This window comes from Quercus lobata, chromosome 11 (genome assembly GCF_001633185.2).
Source record: "Quercus lobata isolate SW786 chromosome 11, ValleyOak3.0 Primary Assembly, whole genome shotgun sequence".
Classification (NCBI taxonomy): Eukaryota; Viridiplantae; Streptophyta; class Magnoliopsida; order Fagales; family Fagaceae; genus Quercus; species Quercus lobata.
Window position 1 is genome coordinate 35,179,308 of NC_044914.1, and position 25,795 is coordinate 35,205,102.

The 25,795-nt window shown below is 30.6% G+C and overlaps 1 protein-coding gene across 2 annotated transcripts; it reads right to left on the reverse strand.

The window, feature by feature from the left end:
• Nucleotides 1-15,250: 15,250 nt before the first annotated feature.
• Nucleotides 15,251-19,656, reverse strand: LOC115969277 (PI-PLC X domain-containing protein At5g67130-like). Of its 2 annotated transcripts, XM_031088896.1 has the most exons (9): nucleotides 19,484-19,656; nucleotides 19,324-19,392; nucleotides 19,110-19,232; nucleotides 18,867-19,004; nucleotides 17,007-17,105; nucleotides 16,568-16,871; nucleotides 16,063-16,286; nucleotides 15,884-15,970; nucleotides 15,251-15,671 (listed from the first exon to the last, which is right to left on the reverse strand). In XM_031088896.1, the coding sequence occupies exons 1-9, from the start codon at nucleotides 19,487-19,489 to the stop codon at nucleotides 15,504-15,506; spliced, it is 1,218 nt and encodes a 405-aa protein (XP_030944756.1). In that variant the 5' UTR covers nucleotides 19,490-19,656; the 3' UTR covers nucleotides 15,251-15,503. The 2 variants fall into 2 exon arrangements, with proteins under 2 accessions (XP_030944756.1, XP_030944755.1); XM_031088895.1 differs by lacking the exon at nucleotides 19,484-19,656 and having other exon boundaries at nucleotides 19,324-19,477.
• Nucleotides 19,657-25,795: the final 6,139 nt, after the last annotated feature.

The following is a 25,795-nucleotide window of genomic DNA, read 5'->3' on the forward strand; positions in this document are numbered from 1 at the left end:
AATTGAAACTGGGTCTTTAACGGAGAAACAAATTGATACCATTTTGTTCAACGAGTTGATGTTGAGTTGGTTCTTGAGTATAAGAGAATCTTCTAGGTCCATTAACACGAGGAGATCTTTGATTCTTTATAGAAGCTTCCAGATCTGTTCAATTAAGTAACAATCGCTCGGAGCTTCGAACTTTCGATTTGTCCATGGTGTATACAGTTTGATTCTCGTTAATGGTGGTGGCAAGTGGTTGAGATGGGAGGTGAGAACTTGGGATTTTTAGCCATGAAGGCCTAATCCAAGTCTTTAGAGAGAGAGGAAAAATAAATTGTGAGACAAAGAAATAGAGAGTTCAACGAATTGCGTTTTTGGGGTTTCAATATTAGATTCATAATAGGGATTTGTATTTCTGGGGCTCGTGAGGAAAAGTTTCAATGGTTTGTATTTTTTATCAGTGTTATGTTCTGATTTTTAATAAAATTATGTTTTTCTAACGTCTGAGGGTGAGGTGGGTAACGGAAAGCAAACGAATTGAAGTTCAAGTGGATAAAGTGTTAAGTTTTAAACCACGGGTAGGTAAAGTGAAAAGGGGCCAAACCACAGATGAGTTTACTGCAATTTACCCAGAAAACTATCTTTGGTCAACTAAAAAAATATGACTTATTTTTAGAGATTGTTTTCCACTCTTTTTTTTTTTTTTTTTTTTGAAAACAACTTTATTTTATAACAAGCTAAATAAGGGAAGTTAAGAGATTGTTTTTTAACTCATTTAAAATTACTACTAAACATTAAAAAATGAGATAGTTTTATAAAAAATACTTTTTGAAAAACGACTTATTTTCTAGAAAACATCATCTCCAAAACAAACAGAGTGCATTGCTCTTTTAGTTAACTCAATTGGTAAAGTTTTTTTTTTATTGTTGAATAAGAAATTTGGGTTCAATTCCCGCCTACAACAAAAATCAATTAGTATCTTAATTTGATCAGAAATATCAATTATCAAGAGCAGACACCATAGATTAAAACTATCTTTAAAAGAAAATAAATAAATAAATAACCACAATGACAGTGTTGTTAAGAGATAATATCATAATCATAATGATAACCTTGTGTGGATGAGAAGGATTAAGAGCTGGATTAAGGTCAGGACCGGGGAAAATGTCATTGTCTATTACTATATTTAAGTATAACCCTTTCTTTCATGTATGTACGTAATATTGTAATAACAAGAAAATCAACACACAACAAAATTATGGTATTATGTTGTTAAGTTATTTTCAATCAAATTTCTAGATTCAGTTTAGAAAATATAATTGGTTAGATGCTAATGATTGGTAATTAGATGAGCTAAACAGACGACTGTGGTCAAATTAATTATGCTCTAAATAAATGATTAACATTTCTTAAGACTTAAATCATTTTGATAGGTCACCATCGAGTAACAACTAACAACCATTATAGATAATGTTTTGTTTTTGTTTTTTTTTTTCAATTTTAATCTCTTAAAAATAATAAAGTATTTGACAAATTATTGGAATGCATTAGTCTTAAAGACTCTTCAATGGTCTAAAAAGGATTAAATTAAGATGGTTTCCAATTGGTACACAGGATTAGAAAAATACACCATCTATTAATATGGAAACTCCATCTACGAAGAGGATTAAAATGTTAAATTTAGAGGGGGAAAAATAACTCCATGTATTAACCATATGGTAAATTTGAAAGACAGAGTTAGACGGTAAATTTAGATAACCTCATTTATGAACTGGGTTGAAGTAATTTTAATATGAAAAGATATTATTGATTTGAAAGAATAATATACTCACTCTCCACCCCCACATTATTTTTATTTTTAGAATCAATGTGAAGCAAAGTAGGAGTGAAGCTTTTCCAACCTTATTGGGTGGAATGGAACTCAAATGTTATATCATGTGATATCCCATTTGGATTTTTTTTTTCCTGCCTTTACTAAAAAGAAGCTAGCTGTCTGATATGACCTCCAATCAATTTGAATAATTAATATGATTAACATTATAATTTTCATATTTTTCATAATAATTAAGTTGATAAATTTTTATTTGTTTTTACATAAATCAAACCCTAATATCTTCTTTTATTTATCAATTAATAATAACTTGCTACTTTAGTAATTATAAAATTTTGTAGGTTTCTATACATAGAACATTCTTATCAACTATGCAAAAATTTCTGTTTATTTTAACATGAAAACTTAACTTTTCTATTTTATATATTCAATTTTTAAAATATCCTACACCAGATTATTTATTTTACATTACATTTCATTAAAATATCAATTTAAAAAAAATTATTTCTTTCTGTACACACAACTACCATCTACCTTCTTTTTTTATCTCCATAAAGAAAAAATAATTAACTAAATACAAAATAATAATGTCAATGTAAATTTACAAGTTTACTATAAAAGATTGACGTGGATAAAAAAAAAAGGAGTATATTCTACACTCTTTCCTATACATATGAATATTCTTGTCAATTTGTTGAGCTGGGATTTATGTTTTATATTTGTAATTCAACAAAAAAAAAAAAGAAAAAGGAAGAAGGAAAAAAGTTAACTCTTTGTTGAACTTGACCTGTAAAAATAAGAAACTTTCATAAAGACCTTTTTCATATGTGATGCCGAGCCCCCACCAGTTGTACAAATGTACAATAACCGTGACAGCTTTAAAGTTTGAAAGTTAAAGTTTTTAAAGTTTAAACCCCATTGGAAACTAAAGGGGGAAATGTTCCTATTAACCTTTTACTCCTACTTTGACAGACTATCCAAAACCCAAAAAAAAAAAAAAAAAGAGAGAGAGAGAGAAAGAGAGATCCAGAGGCCAGACAGTCAGAGAAGAACAGAAGAAGGTACTGATCAGAGAGAGAAGCAGCAAAGGAAAGGCAAAGGTAAAGAGGGAAGGGAGGCGGTGTCGTTTAGCGGCGCAAATCACACACGCGTGGGTTACTAACAGAGAGAGACAGTGCGTCCCACGAGCCACGCCCTCTCACTGTGACCTTCTTTGTCTCTGGTCAACCCGACAACCTTGCCTGCCGATACAATACAACTCACTCGCTCACTCACTCACTCACTACTTTCATTTTTTTTTTTTCTCTTTTTTTTTTACTATATTCTTCCCCCAATGCACGTGCTCCTTCTCCAACCTCGCACGTGTTTCCAGCTATTTCTAACATTAAAAAAATAAATAAAATTTTGACCCGTTTGTTTGCTTATTTTGACAAGAACAAGATTTTAATACTGCGTCAAAAATTAAAACTTTTATTATAATTGTTTACTTGTAAACTGTGAGAGGTAAAAAAAAAAGCGGTGGATTTATAAGAAATTGATTGGTAGCCAATTTGTTGCACAAATTAGTTAGGAATGGTCACAATTTTTACTATAGTTGTTCATGTGTAAACTGTGACAAGTAGAGAAAAAGTGGTGGATTGAAAGTGACAAATAGCTTGTTTTTTGTGCTAGATAGTTGTGACTTTTACTACAAATGTTCATATATAAATTGTGACAAATAGAGAAAAAATAGTGAGATTATACGAAAGTGATTGATAATTAGTTTATTATGCAAGATCATGTGTGATTTATAATTTGTAACAAATAGAAAAATAGTAAGTACGTGTGAAAGTGACAAACAACTGATCTCTTGCACAATATAGTAGTAGTTTTTTTTAAAGGAAAATGCAAACCAATGACCTTAAGACATAGATATAAAAACCATTTTTAGAAATATTTTATTAGAAAAATGATAAAATAATTATTAACAATTTTTTTATATTTCTTATAAAATATAATTTATTAATAATTATATACGCAACCATTTTTTTATTGTAATAATTAAATTAGTCTTGAGTCATGAGTCTTGACCATACCCACTGTATTTGTTTGTGCTGTGTGTGTAAGTGTGTTGTCTCCGTGGCTGGCTATTCACCCTACGTACGGAATTCCAAGTCTCCCCTCAGTGAACATTATCCAATGGGTTTACCAGTTTTAGTTTCGAGACTCGAGAGAATATCATAGATATGTGTGCCTCCTCTATTATATATATTTATTTTACACGAACAACAACATCTATGACATTAGAATTTATTTAGATACTAATATTGCTGAATCTAGATATCGTATGGTGTGCTATGGTGTAGATTAATGGATAATGATTTACCTAGAAAGCTGGTTTGATGATAAATGTAACAGTAGTCGACTTAAAAGGGACAAGTTTGGACGGTTTTGTGATCTTTTTGAAGAAAGAATATACTCTGGTTTGTTGCACTTAGTGAATTTATTAATAAACCATTTTTGATACAACTTTTAATATAACTTGTGTAAGAAATATAAAAAAGTATATAAAAAAATCGTTACTTTTTTTTTTCTTATAATTTTTTTTTAAAGTATTTCATAAGCAAATATTTTTAGGCGTTTGCTAATTTTTCTCAACATATAAAACAATTAAAATATTTTTATTTTTCATTTTTGTTTAAAAAGATTTAAATGGAAATCTTCCTCTTTTTATCTCTTTCTCCTCTTCTTCCTTCCCTCCTTCATTGTAAGCTCCATTAGTTCACTTTTATTATATTAACTACTTAGTCTTATCATTATTATTTAATACGAGACTTTTAAATCTTTACTATTTAACTAACCACACTGCTCAATATAATAATTTTGATTGATGTCTTAATTTGATAATAAAAGAGCACAATCATAAAAAACAGATGTCATAGATTGAAATTCTATAAAAAAAAAAAAAAATTAAAAAAAAGACATTACTCAACATGAATATTTCAACATTATCATATTATTGGAATGAAAAATCACATAACTAATTGATTAGCTAATTGGTGTGGTATTACTGGGAGACAGAATAATTTCTCCAAATCGCCACTAGTCAATTTTAGGTAGAATATATGTTGGGGTAATGGGGTGATGGTCATCTTTGTAAAAATTTAAATCTGAATTAAATAGTCAATCAAATCTACAGTACATTAATTATACCATATATATATTAAAAAAAATTATTCCTCAACCTAATTTTCTTAGGTTTGAGTTGATAGATCCTTTAAAAAGCATATAATAAGTTCATCATGTTTGATAAATAATCAATTTAATGGTCACATCGGAATCCAAATGAGAGAATTTCTCTCCCCAAATGTAAATTTTTATTTTTTTTATATACCCCATTATGTTATAAATTAAGAATCTCGTCTAAAAAAGCTTCTCAATGATACAGACATCATATGTTCCTTTTTCATTTGTCTGCAAATTGACAATCAACTACCTGTTAAAGTTCACACTGAGAAAGAAAAATAACCCTATAATCTAAGGAGTCCTTGTCACATTTCTTACTTTGGTTTTAGACTTTTAGACTTTAGTACATGAATTTCAGTTAAAAAAAAAAAAAAATGCATAAAGCAATGATTTTATTAGAGTGATACAGACTACTTCCATGCGTTGTTTGGACAATATATAGCAATGAAACTTGAATTTGATTCGATAGAAATTCATAGAAATGCAAAGAAATAGTAAAAGGACTTGTTGGATTGAAATTTTAGTGAGCTATTTCAAAGTGTGGATTTTTTTTTAGTAAACAATAATACTTATTAAATTTCACACGAAAATAATAATATTAATGTTTTAAACCAGATTTATAATATATTACATAACCAAAGTATAACTACAAAATGAACATTTGAAGTGTGTATATGATTGTTCGTTTCCCACTGAAGCAAATTTTCAATATTCTAATGACATAATGTCTTGTAATGAAGCACCAATCATGTTTTGGCATACCACGATTAAAGCAAACTATTTTCATATATATATATATATATATATATATAAAGTGTTTCATAAATCACTTTAATGAGATTATATCTTACCAGTTTAATTGATGGATGACGGAGCTCCTCATGTCATAGTTCATATTAGTAAGAAGCTCATCTCAAACTCTAGAATCTACCTTTATTAGGAGAAATTACAATTTATATTCTATTGTTTACTTTTATTAGTAATTTTCAAGGCACCCATTAGAGTGTAAAGGGGAAAAACCTAGTTGGCCTTGTGATTCGGCCTAAGATTTTTATCTTTTGTGGTCCTCTAAATCAAATAATTGATTCTACTTTCCAAGTGTGTGGTCCACACATCCAGCACGTGTCCATTCTCATTGTGATGCTGACGTGGTCCATAACCAAACATTTTTGTCAACCTCCCCCTTTTTTTTTTTCAATAAGGCTAAGAAAGGTAAGAGTTAACTATGCCCTAACGCATTAATTTAGAAAATATTTTTAGTAATATTTTAAGAAAAAAGTAAAAAGTAATTGATTTTTTTGACATTTTTTTAATTTATATTTCTCGTTAAATTAGTATAAAAATTTTCCTAAAATGATTCATTAATAAACACCTTTAAGAACACCCGTTGAACCGTATAAGTAATAACACAAAAATTTTCATAGTTGTTAAGATGATATATTGTGATTAGTATACAATATTTTTTTGGCTCCTGATTAGTATACAATATAAATAATGTTATTGACAATGAGACCCATATAAAAATAATATTGCACTCCTCACAACTTATTATTTTAACAAATTGTAAAATATCAATTATATTGTATAGCTACTTTTTCTATATGGTTTTATGGCTCTCCCTGTCGCCTTTAAAGAGTTCCACCCAAAAGCTAAGATACAAGGAAAAGTGTACATGTCGATAAAAAATTTCAACCAAATATAAAGTGATTTTGATTTGATATGAGACCATTTTCTAGCCATTCTTATTCTTATCAAATGCATAATCTTTATTACTATTAAACATCACTTTTTATTTCTCTTGGATAGATTTTTCACCTTGAAATGGTTGGCCGAACATTTTCTATCTTATTATGGGTGAGCCAAACAAGGCATGGTTGGCACGCATGAAAGAGATAAGGACGAAATCCACCTCAACAAGCTAGAAAGAGCCGAACTAGCTTATGTAGAAGAAAACATTGACTATATCTTGACAAGATCGTATCTAGTGAAATTCATGTATGGCATCAATTTTTTTGTTAAATTATTAGCATAAAAAGGATTGTTAAATTGTGAATTATTTGAAGTATAGACTGATCTTATTTGATTTTTCTTCCTCTTTTTTACACTATTTTGATTTCCAATTGCAACTAATGAAGCTAACTGAGATCATTGGACTTAATAATGTTAGGCTAAAGTGCAAACTACAACATTAAAGTATAGAGGTCTTTAGATTTTACATAATGAAATTTTAGAATTTATATTTTACCTCGTAAGGTTACAATTTGTTTGCTTCAGCAGCTTTCGATGTTCATATTTTCTGTTAAGTTCCACATAAATTTACCATGCATGTTTAGTTCTTTTAATAAAATGATGCCACATGGCATAATGAAAATAACGTGATATTATTTTATTGGACAAGCTAAACACGTATAACAAACTTATGTGACATTTAGCAAAAAATATAAACAGAGAGATTACTGATGCAAATGAGATATAAATTCAAAAGGTAAAATTCAAATTTTGAAATTCTAAGATATAAAATCTAAAAACCCCAAACTTTAGGATATAGTTTACTCTTTAACCCCACGTTTACTATGGTTATCCTAATCACTAACTTAGTTGTATTTAAACCATAATATAATGAAATAAAGCTACCCTATTTTATTTTTATAATTCTTGGCCCCATTTGGCCATATAATTGGATGTTCCCTAAGGGATTGGGAGACTGGTCATAGGTACTAGCCAATTAGATAAGAAAATATGTGTTGCTTTCAAACTTGGCGACTGTTACCCAAATGTCATATCTTATAATGATGTGCATTTAAAGTGAGTGGGAAATCTATACTCCAATCACGGAAGAAATCGGTGCCCTTTGTGTAAATGAACTCATTATCCAACTAATAATTTATAGTTTTCTCAAACCAAAAAAATAAAAACAAATAATTTATATAAATAGTTGCCATTGGACAAAGACTATACTCATGTGCGACTTCTAGAAGACCTAGATGCACTAATTATTGTAAACATGTTTTCATAGAAAATATTCGAAGTCTAGCTAAATATACTATTTACGTACGTGAGGTTCAGGAAAATTAGGTTTTCTATTAGATTTATATTCTGTGCATGGGCATTACCAATTACCAATTTTTTGATTTTTTTTCCATCATGTTTCTTTTTTTGGGTCATGGCACAAATACAATAAAACTAAATATAGCTAATAGCTGGTTGAAAACTACGTGAATAGAAAGCAGTTCATGAGAAGAGACACTATAGCTGGCATGTTGTTATCATGTTTGTAAGGTTCATCCACAAATTGTTTTCAAGAATAAATTATAGAAATACATGAACTTTATTGTCATATATAATTTATTTATTTTTTTTTAATTTCTATGGCTACAACTTCAAGGATGACCCTAAAAATGCCATCTAATTAATCTCAAAACTTATTTTGGTCTTGTTATTTGAAAATGTGGCCCTATGACTTAATGACATTCTGTCCATTCATTCGAGTTTAGATCCAAAGATTAAATCCCCAACTAAATACAAGTAAGCTAGAGCCAATTTCCATCCCATCCAACCACAATATGTCGTCAAAGGGATTTATGAGGGCTGTATGTGTTTCTCAAATGGATTTGTGATTTTTACCTCAAAAAAATTTTGTGGTTTTCCTTTTTCTGATTGAAAATTTCCCTTCAAAAAAGGTTTATGAACTTCTATCTTCAGGACATTGGCTTATTTTTCGATAACTTGTAATTTAATTAAGAATTAAAAACTAGTATGACAAACGTATTGCAAGCTTCCAAAACCGCAGGAGGCAGATTGCAGTCAATTATTACCAAAAAATAATAATAATAATAATTTCAAGAATAACAAAAAAATTTAGCAACAGAATGAACTTAAATGAAAAGCATTAAAAAAAATCTCCTAATTAAACAAAACTCGCAACTAGCAAAATACAAACTTAAATGAAAAGCAGTAGAAATAAACCTCTTTAGCCAGAGCATAAAATTGACTTATTGTTACATGGTGAATAGGTCATCTTTTATGAAAAAGAAAAAAAGAAAAAAGCATATGGTAACGTGAATAGGTCATCTTTTATGAAAAAGGAAAAAAAGAAAAAAGCATTTGGTAACGTGAATAGGTCATCTTTTATGAAAAATATCCTTTTAAGAAACCAAAGAGTAGGCATCCAGTGGCTCAGTATGTCTAACCAAATTTAGAAAAAGGTCATAACTTTGAAGGCCATGATGATAACTTTGTGTTTGCTTGTCAATTAATCTTATCTCACTGGTGAAATATTTTTTTTATTTCACGAGACACGTAACTTCAAAATCTACCACAATAGAAAAGCTATGATACATGCATGGACTAAAAGGTTAAAAAAATGTACTGATGTTGAAAATTTTTTGGTCAGTGATTCCCCCTATATACCTATAAATCTATATTCCATTACTTAATGCGTGAGCAAACTTAAATAAATGAGATTAATGTCTTTGATCAGAGTGCTTGGTCAGAAATGTGTAACCCAAACTTCTTACATTTTAATCTAACCTTACTTACCCTTGAATTGCTAAAAAATAAAGAAATTAAGGTGTCTTGAGCCGTGCACATAATCTTATTTAAGCATCAGTGCCCTTGATTTACGCTCTCATTTATCTTAAAAAAAAAAATCACCACACTCTTGAGTTTTGACTCTTAACCCTAACTAAAGGTAGCAGTTAAGCGATTGAGTAAAATTATATGTAGAGAAAAGTTAACGGATACCTTAAAAGAACTTTAAGAAATTTTTTATAGCAAAAAGAAAAATTAACTAACTTTTTGGGCAGTTTTCTTTTATATATTTATCATAAAATTAGTATTAATTTTTTTTTTTAAAATAACCCATTAACAAATACTTTAAAAACACCAATTAATCAAACCTAAAATATAATAAGTTTGAGCCAACCTAGAGATTAGAGAGTCAAATCTAAAGATAGGCCTTTTCAATAGGCCCAATTGAATCCACTAAAAGTAGGCCTTTTCAATAGGCAGAAAGACTATAGGTTCCAAGGTAATTTTATAACTCAGAAATAATTGGGCCGTTGCTATACTTTTTGGAAAAGCTGAGGTTAATGATTTTTTTTTTTTTTTTAACATGAATTTAAATCTTATTATATGATTTATGTCATTTTTGTGTCGGCTGAAAGTAACATCCTAACTTAGGAGGAAGTATACTTTGTTTCGGATGTGTGCTTCCTCCCACTCACAATTGAGTGGGTCCCACTAATTGTGAGAATACATACACTCAAAATGTGGTGTATTTTTTCCCAGCATAGCTAAGCATATCAATCATTCTTAGAACTTAAACATAGTTTAATCAAAATATTTTCAATATATATATATGTGTGTGTATAAATGCCTTTAAAAAAAATTTGGTGGCTTAGGGAATATGTTCTCCATTTTTACAGTAAATCAACAAAATATTATAGTTTTTATGTTGATGAGAATTTCAAACTTGATGTAACATAGCTTTCCCCAAGGAATAATTTGCTCATCTCCATTGAATTTAGCTTGTGCGGCTATTGTATGTCGTTGAGAATTTCAAACTTGATGCAACATACCTTTCCCCCAAGGAATAATGTGCTTATCACCATTGAATTTAGCTTGTGCGGATTCTTTTAAAATTAAAATTAAAAAAAGCTTGTTCGGGAATGGCATGTCTTATTGTTTATCAAATTAGTTTCTTATGGAGTATTAATAATTTAATAACATTCACAATTCCCATTAAAAAAAAAAACCATTCAAAATATTTTTGTTTTTGAGTTTTATATGTTCCACTCTTGATTATGTGAGCATCAGTTTGCAGGCTCTCCACTCTCCAAGCAAGCAAACCCATTTGATTATGTCACTATTTCCATTAGGGATTTTAGTTTTTATTAAATTTGAAAAGGGCTTTCAAAAGTAATACAGATAACTTTTATTTTATTTTATTAGTTTTATTAATGCTGAAAACTAACACTGGATATACAATTTTCATATCTACTATATATGATGAGAATAAACATGAAATTGTCACAAACCAACTACCGCAGTTCACTTGTCTGCTACACCAATAATTAATTAAAGGTACAAAGTATTTCTCCAAATTATGTTGAATTAATTACACTATTCTTGTAAATTAAATTTCATGATTTATTAAATTATTTAAATTAGTCATATGACTATTAAGTATGTGAAAAGCCACAAGAAACTAAACATGCTTCAAGAGATGATAGCCCATAATTCAAAAAGGAGTTCCTGAACCCACAAGGAAAACTTTAGGACTACCAATCGCATTCCTAAGACAACTAAGAGATAGTAAAAACTCTATTTCGTGTTAGGCACAAAATTAAGCTAGAAAATATGGAAAAATAAAAAATTACCCAAAATTTTGCAAAATTGAGAATATTACAAAATCACAACTTATGGTCTCTTAGGGGTGTCCATTATAGACGAGAAGTTATTCTGATTTAATTGAAAGTTTTAACAGGAAGGAAAATAACCATAAGTAGCAAAAATGACTAATTATAGGCCTAAACAAAGAAATGTGCGTGAAGAAGCAACATAGGTTATTGCCAAAAGGCAATGAATTCTAAAGCTCACAACAAATCTCTTTAACTCAACAAATTTCATGCAGTTTCCGTCATTAACTCTAATGATCTCAACACTTCTTACATATTAATTCATGACGGTCTCTCAATTCAAAAAAAGTCTGTATTTTTCGTTCTACATCAAAGTAGATTATATGACTAAAAGTACATGTATATATTTTTTTAAGTTGCAATGCTGTGAGTTGGAAAAAATTTCCTCTACATTAGTTTGGAAGAAAACTCTATCTTGGATTCATGCACCGTCTGGATGGTAGGACAGCACCAATGATCTAAAGTAGGTCATGCTACACAAGTCATGTTATTGCACATAATGATCATAGTATATAAACTTAAAAATTCACCTCGAGCTCCCACTGTAATAATCTCCTGATTCTTATGATATTCACCAGTTACTTTCACTGTTCTGGTTGACCATTATTTATATTTAGAATTTTGTAAGAGAAGAAAAGTAAGGGGAACTGAGATTATAGTCATCATGTGTTTCCTTAGATGCTTTTGAAGTGAAAACCACTATCATTTCCGCAAAGAACTTATTTTGGCCATTTGGTGATGAAAAATGGCCTTCAATTATGATAAAGCAACAAACAGGAAATAAATTAAATGAAAATAAAGACAAATTCAAAATGGCATACTGAGAATATTTTTTCTTAGTAAGAAATTAATGAACTTAAAGATCTATCTGAATTCAACTCCATTTGTGAGCCCAAGGCTTAGGGTCCCTTTTATTTATAGATTTCTGAACTCATAAATCAGTTTTGGTAAATGAATTCATCAAGAAATTTATCAGTACTGAAACAAGTCATTCATTGGAATAATGGATATTTCTCTCTCTCTCTCTCTCTCTCTCTCTCTCTCTCTCTCTCTCTCTTATGGTTGCCCTGGCCTTAACGTAACATATCACGCATTAATAACCCTACAACACCATTCTGTAAAAATGACCTTAGGTAGTCATGACACCCACAAACTCACAACTAGATAAGTCTCCCATCAGTAGCCAATATTCTTCCAAGTGAAGTCCTTAATTTCTGGTTCTCTCATCATTGATAGTCCCATATTTATATTATATATATATATGGACTTTGTTATCCTTTCTAATCATGAACCATTAAGCCTTAGTGAAACTTGCGTATGGACTGCACCACTGAGTTGAATTATACAGAGTGCACTAGTTCACTGGCGGCAAAAAGTCAACACAACATTAAAGCCATCGAGTAGCCTGACTCCTTAGCAAGTAGGTCTATCATATAGAGTAGTACCCTAGGAATTAAAGCCATCCTCACTCTGCTTAAATACCATGAAAAAGTTATAAAGTCAAATGACCTTCATTGGGTCATTACATAATGTTGATTTCAATATTTAACAAGTTGAGTGTTACAAGACCTGCAGATGGAGAGGGGTTGATTGGTTGAAGAAGGAAAGGATCCCCTCCAATAGAATCTTTGGATGCTATCCTATTTTTAGTCAAATGTGGTGATACTTATTTTATTTTTAAGTGCTACACGTATTATATATATGTAAGAATTTGAGAGAATTGGAAAATTTAATAAGAGAAGATCTACATATATAGAGCGAACCTTTTATAGAGTCCTAAAGTCCTAATCCTAATTTGTGGCAGCTAAGATCTAGGACCAGGAGCATGTAAGTTGTACTGACTTAGGGGCTGTTTGGTATATCATTTTAAACACATGTTTTCAGTTTTTAAATAACATTATATGCATTTTCACACACTTTTTCACCCACATATATTTCAAAAAAAAAACTGAAAACTATTGTTTAAACACACATACCAAACGGAACTCTTTGAGGTCCAGCATTCTTGTGCATTGGATCCACCGTGATATAGACACGTGACAATTATTTGACATGTGTCAAAATCTCAATAGGTTCAGTGCATTAAAACACTAGACCCAAGCCAATTCTGTCATGAATAACCTGATTTAAATTAAATGAATATCCTTTCATGTAATCAAAACTTTCAAATTAATGAGGATAAACAAACTCATTAAAAAAAAAAAAAATCACACATTAAAGTGAACATAACTAATTCATTGAATACCAAGAAGCAAGAGCCTCACTTATAAGAAGAATTAGGTTTCAAATCTCCCTTCTTTATTTGTTAAACCCCCACCCTGAGGGAATGGACAGAGTAGCAGTGTGATAGGCAAGTATGTAGTAAGTTAGGCAACGTTTCAAAGTTTTAAGGAAAATAGCATCTCGAGTTTTAGAAACTCGAGATCCATATTAAAACCCGAGTCCTAAAGACTCGCTTTGCGAGTGTTTGGCTAGACGATTTGGATTGAAAATGCCACATAGATCTCGAGTCTTTAAGACTCGAGTTCCATGCAAAAAAAATTTCCCCTATAGTGGCATTTTTAAGTCCTATAGTGACGTTTTAAAGCCCTATAGAGGCTTTTTCTTGCAAAATTTTTTTTATAAGTGTGATCAGCCCATACTGGGTTCTAGGAGCCCTATAGTGGCATTTTTAAGCCCTATAGTGACATTTTAAAACTCTATAGCGGCGTTTTTATGCAATTTATAGAAATCGAGTCTTTAAAACTGGATTTCCACGTGGATTTTTTTCCACATCAGACCCATCCGCTTACAAATCGAGACTTAAAAACTCGAGTTTTATCTTGGAACTCGAGTTTTAAACACTCGAGATGCTACTTTTCAACATTGTTTTGAAATGTGACAACTAACTAAATTTTTTAATATTTATTGTTATTTAGAAAAAAAATTCCCCGCCCCCCTCCCAAAAAAAAAAAAGCTCAATGAAAAAAAATGAAGGAATGTGATACACAAACCTCTAAAGTCTAAACTAGGATTAATAGATTGGATTAGAAATATTGCTCTACATTTCGGCTTGTGAAACACTTCACACAATGCAAGCCTGAGTTGCAATCAATCTCTTAAGCATGTTTCTCCAACTTGCTAAAGATTGAAATCAACTATAAAGTCTTATCAAAAAATGGCCAAAACTACATGCTGGTTATGAATTCTCAACATGAATTTCTCTTTACTGTTATATCGTATTCAATATTATATCATATGTTACATTCTTACTTAATATCATTTTTTAGTATTCTTAGTAATAGTGCTATTTTAAGATGTTTCTCAAGAAAAGAAAAAAGAAGAAGCTATTTTAGGTCTTTCTCTACCTATTTTTGTTCTCTCAACTTAAATCAAATTACTCCCTTTAAGTGCATTAATCATTCTCTCTTGTAGATAACCAATCCATCTCAAGTGATTCTCTCAAACTCAAAAGCGATGGGAGTTCCTTGCCTGGGAATAGGATGATCATATATCTAATTACACACCATACTTCGTAACTCTAGATTGAGTTCTCAAATACCTTAGCCCTAGATTGAGTTCTCAAATACCATTCTTCTTTTTTAGTAAGATAGTAAGATGGCTTCTGTCCACCAACTTAGATTAATCCATCACAAAACAGGCTGCCCAACTTAATTAGACATGATGATTCTTTAATTTATTATGACAAGCATGTAATACCAATCGAAACTAATCCTAAATATAAGTCACTTTTGAATTTGAAAGACGATCTTAAAAGCAAACAGAAAATAATGCTTCAAAATGAACAATCACATTTCAAAATGGCATGAAGAAAAGGCCACCGAAACTCTCCGAGACCACCACAGTTGAACTGGTCTGTGTGAAAGCGTCCAATTTGACAAACCTGTTATAACAAATAATGAATTTTTTTTTCTTCTCTTAATTAATGATTAAGAGTGACATTAAAATGTATAATAAATGGGTTATCTTAGTCTCGGTTAGTTTCCTTTTCTTTTCCATGAAATTAATGCAGAAAAATATCACAGGAAATAGTAGTACATCTATATTCACAATGACAAGAACAGGGCTGAAAAAGCAGTCCCTAACAGCCACCGCAATTGAAGTGGCTTGGTATTTACATAACCAAAGCCAGAGTCATGTGCTACTGCTGCAGGTCTAGCCGCTGGGGCAACTTTTGCCTCAGGAATGTCACATACTCCAAATGTCACATTTGCCTGCATGTATAATCAAATTTTTATAAGTTAAAATAGAAATTTATCATAGCCTTCCATTTTAGTAATCTCCTATTAAGTTGTGACATTTTATCTTTATTAGTTCTTTTCCTAGTCAATCATTATCTTCAAGCATGTTGATGATTTCTATTCTAAGACAATCATAAGAGAATTTGAAAAGAATTGGAACTAAAAGTAGGCCGTGCCAGGCAAACCTTGCAATTGGCAATATTTCCACAACCACAAACTAAGTGGCCATTTGCCACATCCGTTGCTTCTGGTGCACCACCACCATCACTCCTCTGAAATATTCATATACAAATGAATTACACTTAATTTTATCTATTTTCTTTATTAGCAAGTTGATTTTAAACATAGTATCCATATGCCATACCTTGTAAAAATCAACAGTAATGAAGTTGGGCCATCGTTTACCGGCTGCTGCATAGCAGGTGTTCACCATGCTAAGCAATGGAGCTGAATTATCCTTACAAGCTTGAGTTACATCTGGCAAATCTCGGAAAAAGTTCACTAGGATCAAAGACCTTGATGTTGAGTTCATGGGAGGTGATTCTGCCCGATTAGGACATGAACCAGCTATCATTCCACCTTTCCCATCTGTAGTTTCAAACCTCAATAGAATTAGTTCTCATAATTGAAATTGTGCATAACTTAGATACAGTTTCTTATATGTTGTACTTTAGATTCCCCAATTAAATATAAACACATGAATGCATTGAAATTAATTTTTGTCCAAAAAATGACATCGTTTATGCTACATTCCTCAATACAGTCATGTTTTGAATTTAATTAGCACATTTAAGGCACTATACCTAAATTTGAACTTAGATGTCCTCAGCCAATTAAAGTCATAGAGGAAGAGAATATATACAACTCACATTGGTTTTCTACCACATATCTCCACTCGTAGGCAATCCCTTCAGAAGCCTCCTTAGATGCTTTTGAAGTGAAAACCAATAAACGCTGATTTTTCTGGACCATATTATCTACTGTTGGCCAATCTCTACCATTTTGTGGCATTTGAGATACAGGAAACCAGTATTTCCTCAGGCCAGCAGCATCAAACACCTTAGTCAGGCCCTTTGGTGATGTAACATAGTCTTCAATGAAAATGGTGACAATCTCTGATGGGTTTGCATCAAGAAAACTTTGGATCTCTTTGAGAACATTGATGGCAGGTTGCTGGTGAATCAGGTGTCAGATTAACTATGTGTTTAAGAAGACTATATATGCAACTCTAAAGGATAAAACTTAAGAAATTTCTGGAAATGGTCCTCAAGTCATGTGGTTCCCAGGCACCAATTCAAGCAAACTTACAAAAGCTGTGTAGTTGTAGCACTGGCCACCAAAGGAGTGACATAGCCAAATGTCATTGTTGAAGTCATACATATCAAGCATCAACCCTCTAATACCATCCTGCAAGAGAAAATAACTTCTAACAAAGGCTTATCAAACTAAACTTCAATTAAAAAAAAAAGCATGAAATTACACAGACTACTTCTCTTTGATTTAGAAAGGCTTAGGTCAAGTTTTTAAAATTCCTGAAAAGACCCATTCTAAAAAAAATAAGAAATTAGAAAATAGTAGAAAATTGCAAATGACTAATCATACTATATCACAATCATACAAAATTACCTCCAAAGAGGAACCAAAAGAGAGAACATCAGGGGCACACTATTGAGTACCCACTGAAGTTTTTTTGGTTATAAAATAATTTGAAGTCTCAATGCATATCTAAATCTTGTAATCACTTTACTCAAAATAATTAACCCAGAAATAATGTTCTTTGTATTTTGAAACCTCAAATCTTACATCAATTGGTGCAGCATAGTTGCGCAGAAAGTACTCAACGGTGTTGAGCAGAAATGATTACATCCCTCGGATTGAATAATTAGTGTGCAATTATGCTCTGGCAATAGACAATCAAATTCCTTTTCTCCACTAGGTTAAATTTTCATTATTGGCAACTAAATTATTCCCTAGTGGATGTGGTCTATAATTTTTTTTGTCAAAGAAGTGATCGTTATACTTAATAAACTAGGCAGGCATTAGGTATGCTTTGGAATCAAAAGGAATAATTCCACTTATTATAAATGATATGGACAGAACATAAACATTAGGTATGCTTTGGAATCAAAAGGAATAATTCCACTTTTTTTTTTTTTTTTCTCTGGTAACAGAACACCAGTATTTAACATTTTCTAAAGGCTAGACCATTCTTGGACAAAAAATTTGTGGATGCTTCCTTCAGCAATACTTTACCACCATTGATAGAAAAACAAGCTGTAGAGCTTTTCTTTGTATGAATAAAAGACAAGATTATTCTCGTGGTTCAACTAGAAAGACGGAAGCTGATGATTCATCAAAGTCTTTCACACCTAATGCACTATGAATGTCATGTTATTCTACACAAGTAGGTAAAAGGTTTTCCACCGTCATAATTGTCACATGCCTTTTCCACTAAGCAAAATTGGACCTTTTTATATGAACAAGTTCAAGTTTTTCCTTACAAAATTTCTTTTTGGATGATTAAAAGTGCTTTTGGGTTTCTTTCATAGATCATAGTAAACAAAAACTTAAAAAACTAAAATTAGTGACATTCCATGTGTCAAACAAATCTTGTTGTCCTAACTAAGTAGGTAAAAATAAGAAAGCTAACCCTGACAAACCTCATAACTAGTTATTCATTTCCTATTAAAAATCCAACTATGCCTTTAGTTGATGAATTAATTATTCTAATAAATATAAATCCAACTACTATAGTTCAGTTGAAAGAATATATTCCCACATGCAACACATTTCCTAGAACCCCACAAACACATTCAAACACAAATCCTGACCTTTCAGTTCCCTCAGTTTCACACTCAGGTTGCTCAAATAAATAAAAAAAGTTTCACACTCAGAGAAAAAGACATTTCCTTTTCTTAAAGAATAAGTAAAGGAAAATCACACATTTACATCAGGGGACATTTTGGTCTTTCAACCATACTAAAACCTTAACATTTCCGGCAACTAAAATCCAACACACTGAGACAACCGACAACTACCCACCGCCACCGCCAAAAGAGCTGTCTTTTGTTAAATGAAAATAAGGCTGCATTTTCTTTTCTTTTTCCTCAAATTTTCCCGAGAAACAAACAGAATGAAAAAGAGAAAAAGAAATAGAAAGTGACATACATTGAGCTGACTTGTAATAGAGTCTTGCTGGTTTGTAGGAGCAAGGATTACAGAGCCTGTAGCTGACTTCTGTCCCAGCCTAGCAAACGAGTTGTGTGTTGTCAGCCATGAATACCGATTAAATGGTAACCCTTTCACCTAATCAAAACGTTCACTTTCACATTCAAATCGCACAAACAAAGTCCAAAACACAAAAAGAAAAGCAAAATTACAAATGGGGTTAAACGTATATATTGTATGGACCTTAGAAGTGGGACTAATAGGTTGGATCCGAGTACATCTTGGTCGAACATTGCCGTTTGTTACACAAGTCTCGCAATGCAACAAGGAGTCACAGTTACTGTCTGATACGCATGTCTGTCCCTCCTGTTTAAAATGAAAAAAATAGTAATAATATATAAAACAAGAGAATTTAAAGAAATATTCATCACTTTTTATCAGTGGATGAATAGAATACCTTGAGAGCAGTAGAACAACCAAAGAGAAGAGCAATTAAGGTAAAGAGAGTGGTATAGATAATGGACTTCTGCAAGAGAAAACAGAGTTTAGACATGCTCTTAGATTTATAAGGGAGCAAGAAACAGAGAAGCATGAAGAAGAAGAAGAAGAATGTTTGCCTTCATTTGCTTTGGTTTTGGATTTTTTTTGGTGTGAGACAGAGATACGTGGTGTGGGAAACTAATGGGAATGTCTCAGTCTCTACATGGACTCTTGGATTTTAGCAATAGTAGGAGTATTTATTACGATTCAAGAGGAAATGAGGTAGAAGAAGACGCGTGTGATTAGGAGACTCTTGGGTAGTGAAGTAATAAAAGATGCAGGTTTTTTTTTTTTTTTTTTAAATATGATATAGAAATTCTGCTCTCGCATGATGTAACTGTATATGTAAATGAAACTCTTTTTTTAAGACTTACGTTTCAGCTCTAGATATATATGGAGTGAATATTATATTAAAGATTACCAATGGTGATGCAAATCTTTTTTTTATGTGCGGTTAATACGTATTAAATTGTTAATACTCAATGCCGTGATTATCCACTGTTAACCAAGGGAATAGTGCCCATATTAAGGAGAATATTTTGTTTTTATAATTGAAATCATTAAATAGATACATTTCTTTTTTTTAACGAGCCCTTCTTGTTCTTCACGGGTTAAATCTCTTTGTTTTTATAATTTATTTTTCTAATAATTCAAAATAAGATATATCTCTTTTTTTCTTCTTCTTTTTTTTTTTTTTTTGGGGGGGGGGGGGGGGGGGCATTATAGACGTAAAATAATAAGGTCAGTGGGTCACAATAACTTGTTCAATCCCCATCAACTAATAACTATTATCAACAATTATTTGTCCCAATCCCAACTATTATTGTCACGTTCAGTTTAAAGGAACGCGTTGAGATGCCCTTTTATTGCTTGTTCTGTAATGCCATGATTTAAAGGCTACTAGCCTACTATTAATTACTAGAGCGGTCGGATTCTGATGCTAGGCAGTAATGAAAGATAGAAATATGGAGTTAAATGATTAAATTTATTATATATATATATATATTTTAATAGTTTATATTTTAAAATAATCGGTAATCTAATATGATATCAAAGTAAGAGATTTGAGTTAAATTCTTATCTCCTCTATTTGACATCTAAAAAACCAAATAATATATGATAAAGTCTCTTATCGTTGTATGAGAGATCTTGGTTCAAACTCCGCATACATAAAAAACTAATTAGTATCTTTTTTATTATTTTATTGGGTTGTTTATATTATTTTTAGTATTACTACTGTAAATGATCTAACTTTAACAAAAAAAAAAAAAAAAAATCCTAACCACCTAGTATTAAAAAAAAATATATATTTTTTTTTTGTATTTTGTTTTTGTTGGTAGATGATTGCATCTTAATGTATTAAAAAATAATGATTTTATGTATTTATAATTTGTTAATACTATATGAATGCCTATTTGAAGGTTTTTTTTTTTTTTTTTTCTTATACTCTGACTCCTTCTCACTTAAAATCTTGGATCCCTAATTTTCTTAGAGAATTGTATTAGTTTTTTTTTTTTTGAGAAACAGAGAATTGTATTAGTTCATCTACCCCAACAAACAAACAAAACTTTGTCCTTATGAGAGAAGTACCCTCACAATTACAAGTCACAAGCAAAAGCTGCTTTGCCAGGCACGTTTAACTTACTCAATAGCCAAAAGTCATACCCCAAATTCTACCTCAAAAAACAAAAAAGAGTCATGCCCCGAAGCCCAACACCAGCCCCACACGTTCTAGACACTCATCCTCAAGTTCACTCCAAAAAAGACTCATACATTGTAGGAGTAGGGCCAATTAATGAGTAATTTTTTCTTCTTTTACTTGGAGGCCAAAGTAAGGGTGTAAATGAATACTATTAAGGAAAATTTAATAGATGATATAAGAGAATTGATTTATGAAATATTTTTAAAAGTTTTTATGGAAAAACTTTTACACCTTGTTATGTAATACCATGATTTAAAGGCTACTAGCCTACAATTAATTACCAGGGCAGTCGGATTCTAATGCTAGGCAATAATGAAAGCGTAAGGAAAGCGTTTAAGAAGCATTATTTGCATGTCCCCAAAAGCTTAACTAGTTAGAAATATATGGTTAAATGATTAAATTTACTATATATATTTTAATAGCTTAATTTTTGGAATAATTGGTAATTTAATATGATATCAAAGCAAGAGATATGGGTTTAATCCTTATCTTCTCTACTCTACCTCTAAAAAACCAATTAATATTTGATAAAGTCTCTTGTCGTTGCATGAAAGATCTCAAGTCAAACTCCACCTACATAAAAAACTAATTAGTATATTTGTATTGATATTATATAAAGAGTAATCATTATAATTCTATTACAAATTTAAAATTCTATTGTATCTATTTTTTTTTTTTTTAAAGCCTTTCCTCTCACTTTTTTATTAACAAATTACGTCCAAATTTCCCTTTCATTTTCTTTAGGAACGGACCCAATTGGGGTCAAAGCCCCCCCCCCCCCCCCCCCCCGCGGCGGTCCATTTTTTTTAACTTATTATATATATAATTTTTGTAGTTACCCCCCTTCCGAAACCTTAGGCCCCCTCAAACTAGTAACTATCCAACTCAAAAACTTAACAAAAACAATAAAAACATTCACAATGGTGATTGTATTTTAGCAAAAAAAAAAAAAAAACTATTTTACCACATAAAAACCAAAAAACCATGTGTTATTAGAGAAGGTAAAGCTAATTGTTTTGCAATACAGTAAATTGGTATAAATACCAGTTGATTGTAGCAAGTTGTTAAAAATAAAATACAATATTTTATTAAAATTATCTCTCTACCTTCAATTAAAAAACTCAAATTCCCTTTCTTCCTTATTATTTTAATGAGTTGTTTATATTATTTTAAATGAAGTGGTAAAAAAATAGAACATTTGATATTGGATGTATTGTAAATGAAGTGGTAAAATGGATAAATTAATTTTTTGAGATGTTAAAAGCTAAATTTTTTAGCACCACTACTGTGAATGCTCTAACTTTAACAACAACAAAAAAGAAAAATCCTGGCCAACCTAGTTTTAAAAAAACATTATTTTGTTTTTTATTTTTTTTGTTTTTCGTTTTTGTTGGTGGATGATTGTATCTTAATGTATTAAGAAACAACGATTTTATGTATTTATAATTTTTTAATACTATATGGATGCCTATTTGGAATTTTTTCTCCCTTATACTTCAATCCCTTCTAACTTGAAATCCTAAGTCCGTCCCTAGTTTTCTTAGAGAATTGTATTAGTTCATCTACAGAAGTTGCCTAATGTTGCGTATCTATTATTCCTACACAACAAACAAAACTTTGTCCTTATGAGAGAAGTACCCTCACAATTACAAGTCACAAGCAAACGCTGCTTTGCCAGGCACGTTTAACTTACTCAAAAGCCTTAAGTCATACCCCAAATTCTACCCAGAAAACAAAAAAGAGTCATGCCCCAAAGCCCAACACCAGCCCCACACATTCCAGACACTCATCCCCAAGTTCACTCCAAAAAAGACTCATACATTGCAGGAGTAGGTCCAATGAATGAATACTATTAAGGAAAATTTAATAGATGCTTTTATGAAATATTTTTAAAAGTTTTTAAGGAAAAATAAAAAACAACTGATTTTTTTATAATTTTTTTATATTTTTCATGAAATTAATATAAAAAATTTCCTATAATATCCTATTAACAAATACACTAGGGCAAAAACCATATTATTATATAAATTTAAAACTAAGTGCCATGTATAATATTAAAATGCATTTAATATTGAGGGGGCAACTAATATGTTCTAATCGTGGGTTTCAATTAATTCAATTAGTAAAGTCTTTGATGGCTGAATAAAATATTTGGATTCAATCTTTATCTACACTAAAAACTGATTGATATCTTGGTCTGTTGATAAAAAACTATCATTATGAGTGAACATCATAAGTTGAAACTCGCTTAAAAAAAAAAAAAAAAAAGTTCTGCTCTAGCTTCTGATACTCCTTGTCATGATACTGCGGGCTTCTTTCTAGTACTGAAGTTGTTTGCTGCACCTTTTCGTGAGTTTTCTTGCCGAAGTTTTTTAAAGAAGTGTTATAGTGCCACTCACGCATTGTTTGTCGTAGCCCAATCTAGGGAAGATGCTTCTGTTTGGTTAAATCTTAAAGCAGTCCCCAGTCTCCACGTACATTTTAAATTAAGCCATCTTTTTCTTATGTAAATGATGATATACCATCTTCTGTTACGTTAAGTAAAGCTATGGTGTGTCCAGAGTCTTATTCCGGTGTTTCTAATCAAGACGTCCCGATTCAAATCCCTTCTGTCTTAACAATTAAATCATAATAGTCCTTGTTAAAACTTAAAGCTATGGTTTTGGATTCCATGAGCACAAGGCCATAGCCCCAAGGACTAACATGGCCATGGTTTTGTCCATGATGACAATTATTAAGCGTCTTCACACGTACATTATCACTACAAAAGATCAAGTTTAGTTGGCCATCTTTTTTCTTCTAAAACGACAGTTTCTTAAACTGCCACCATAAGTGATTTATTGCAGCAGTTTAGAAACCCCCCTCAAGACCATCACACCCCTAGGTTTTTTTTGTAATTGGAAAATATAGTAATCTTAAATTATAATAAATGCTCTAAATTAATTCTTACCCAAAAAATAAAAAAGTCTCTGTGAGCGCGTGCTTAGAGGCTAGTATAAGTATAATATAAGTATAAAATTATGGAAAAAATTACTTCTAAGTAATATGTAAATAATAGGCAAAATTTTAGGAATAAAAATACTTAAAACATTTTTTTTAAAAGGTTTAAATGTAAAACAGTGTTGGCATATTATTAAAATACCTATAATATTGGGATTTTTTTTTTTTTTTTGGCTTGAAGTTGTAAAAAAATAGGAAACCAACGTTGAAGGACACCACCCTCAAAAAAAAAAAAAAAAAAAAAAGTGGATGCAAATTTATTAACTGAGAACGTAACACTTGATGCAAATTCAAAAGGCATGGTTTGTTTGAAGTCTTTTTGTCTTTTGGTAAGTTATTTTGGATCAGATTAAATTTTACCAATTTTAAAAATTTAAAATTTTTAAATGAAGTAACATTTTAAACTATCAAATATAAGATATGTTTAAGGGTGTAAGTTGTTACCCCTAAAAGTTAGTCTATTATTTATTTAGATGCAATTTTCAGTACAATTTTAAAATTTTATCTTTAAAGATAAGTTCTCCAGTATCATTCTTGCTTTAGTGTCTAAATGATAGGCAAAATTTTAGGAATAAAAATACTTAAAACAATTTTTTTTTTTTTTTAAAAAAAAAAATTAAACGTAAAACAGTGGTGGCATATTATTAAAATACCTAAAACATAGGGACTTAGTTGCACCTAAAACATAGGATTTTTTTTTGGCTTGAAGTTGCAAAAAAATAGGAAACCAACGTTTATGGATTTTTTTTTTTTTTGTATCTTTTTTAGGGTGACATATCAACAATAAATTTTATCTTTAAAGATAAGTTTTCCAGTATCATTCTTGTTTTAGTGTCTAAATAATAGGCAAAATTTTTGGAATAAAAATACTTAAAACAATTTTTTTTTTAAATTAAACGTACAACAGTGGTGGCATATTATTAAAATACCTAAAACATAGGGATTTTTTTTTTGGCTTGAAGTTGCAAAAAAATAGGAAACCAACGTTTATGGATTTTTTTTTTTTTTTTTTTTTTTTTTTTTTGAAGTTGCAAAAAAATAGGAAACCAACGTTAAAGGACTCGCCACCCTCAAAAAAAAAGAAAAAAATGATGCAAATTTATTAATTGAGGACACGTAACACTTGATGCAAATTCAAAAGGCATGGTTTGTTTAGAGTCTTTTTATCTTTTGGTAAGTTATTTTGGATCAGATTAAATTTTACCAATTTTTAAAATTTAAAATTTTAAATGAAGTAACATTTTAAACTATCAAATATAAGATATATTTAAGGGTGTAGGTTTTTACCCCTAAAAGTTAGTCTATTATTTAGAAGCAATTTTTACCACAATTTAAAAATTTTATGTTTAAAGATAAGTTCTCCAATTCATTCTTGCTTTAGAAAATTTGTGTTTATAACAATTGCTTACGAAATAATCAAATGTGCAATGAAAGGCACAAAAAAGGAGAATATTAAAAACCATCAAATGTGCAATAAAAGGCACAAAAAAGGACAATATTAAATTTCATAACATAGGATATTTACAAAAAATGTTCTTAACAACTACTTGATAGAATGACTACCACTTCGCTGACCCGAATTCATCCAATGTGTCTGCTATGCAATCTAACCAAATTGTTGATATGTCACCCTAAAAAAAATACAAAAAAATAGAGAGTAAGGCTTAAATGTAAGAAAAACAACAAA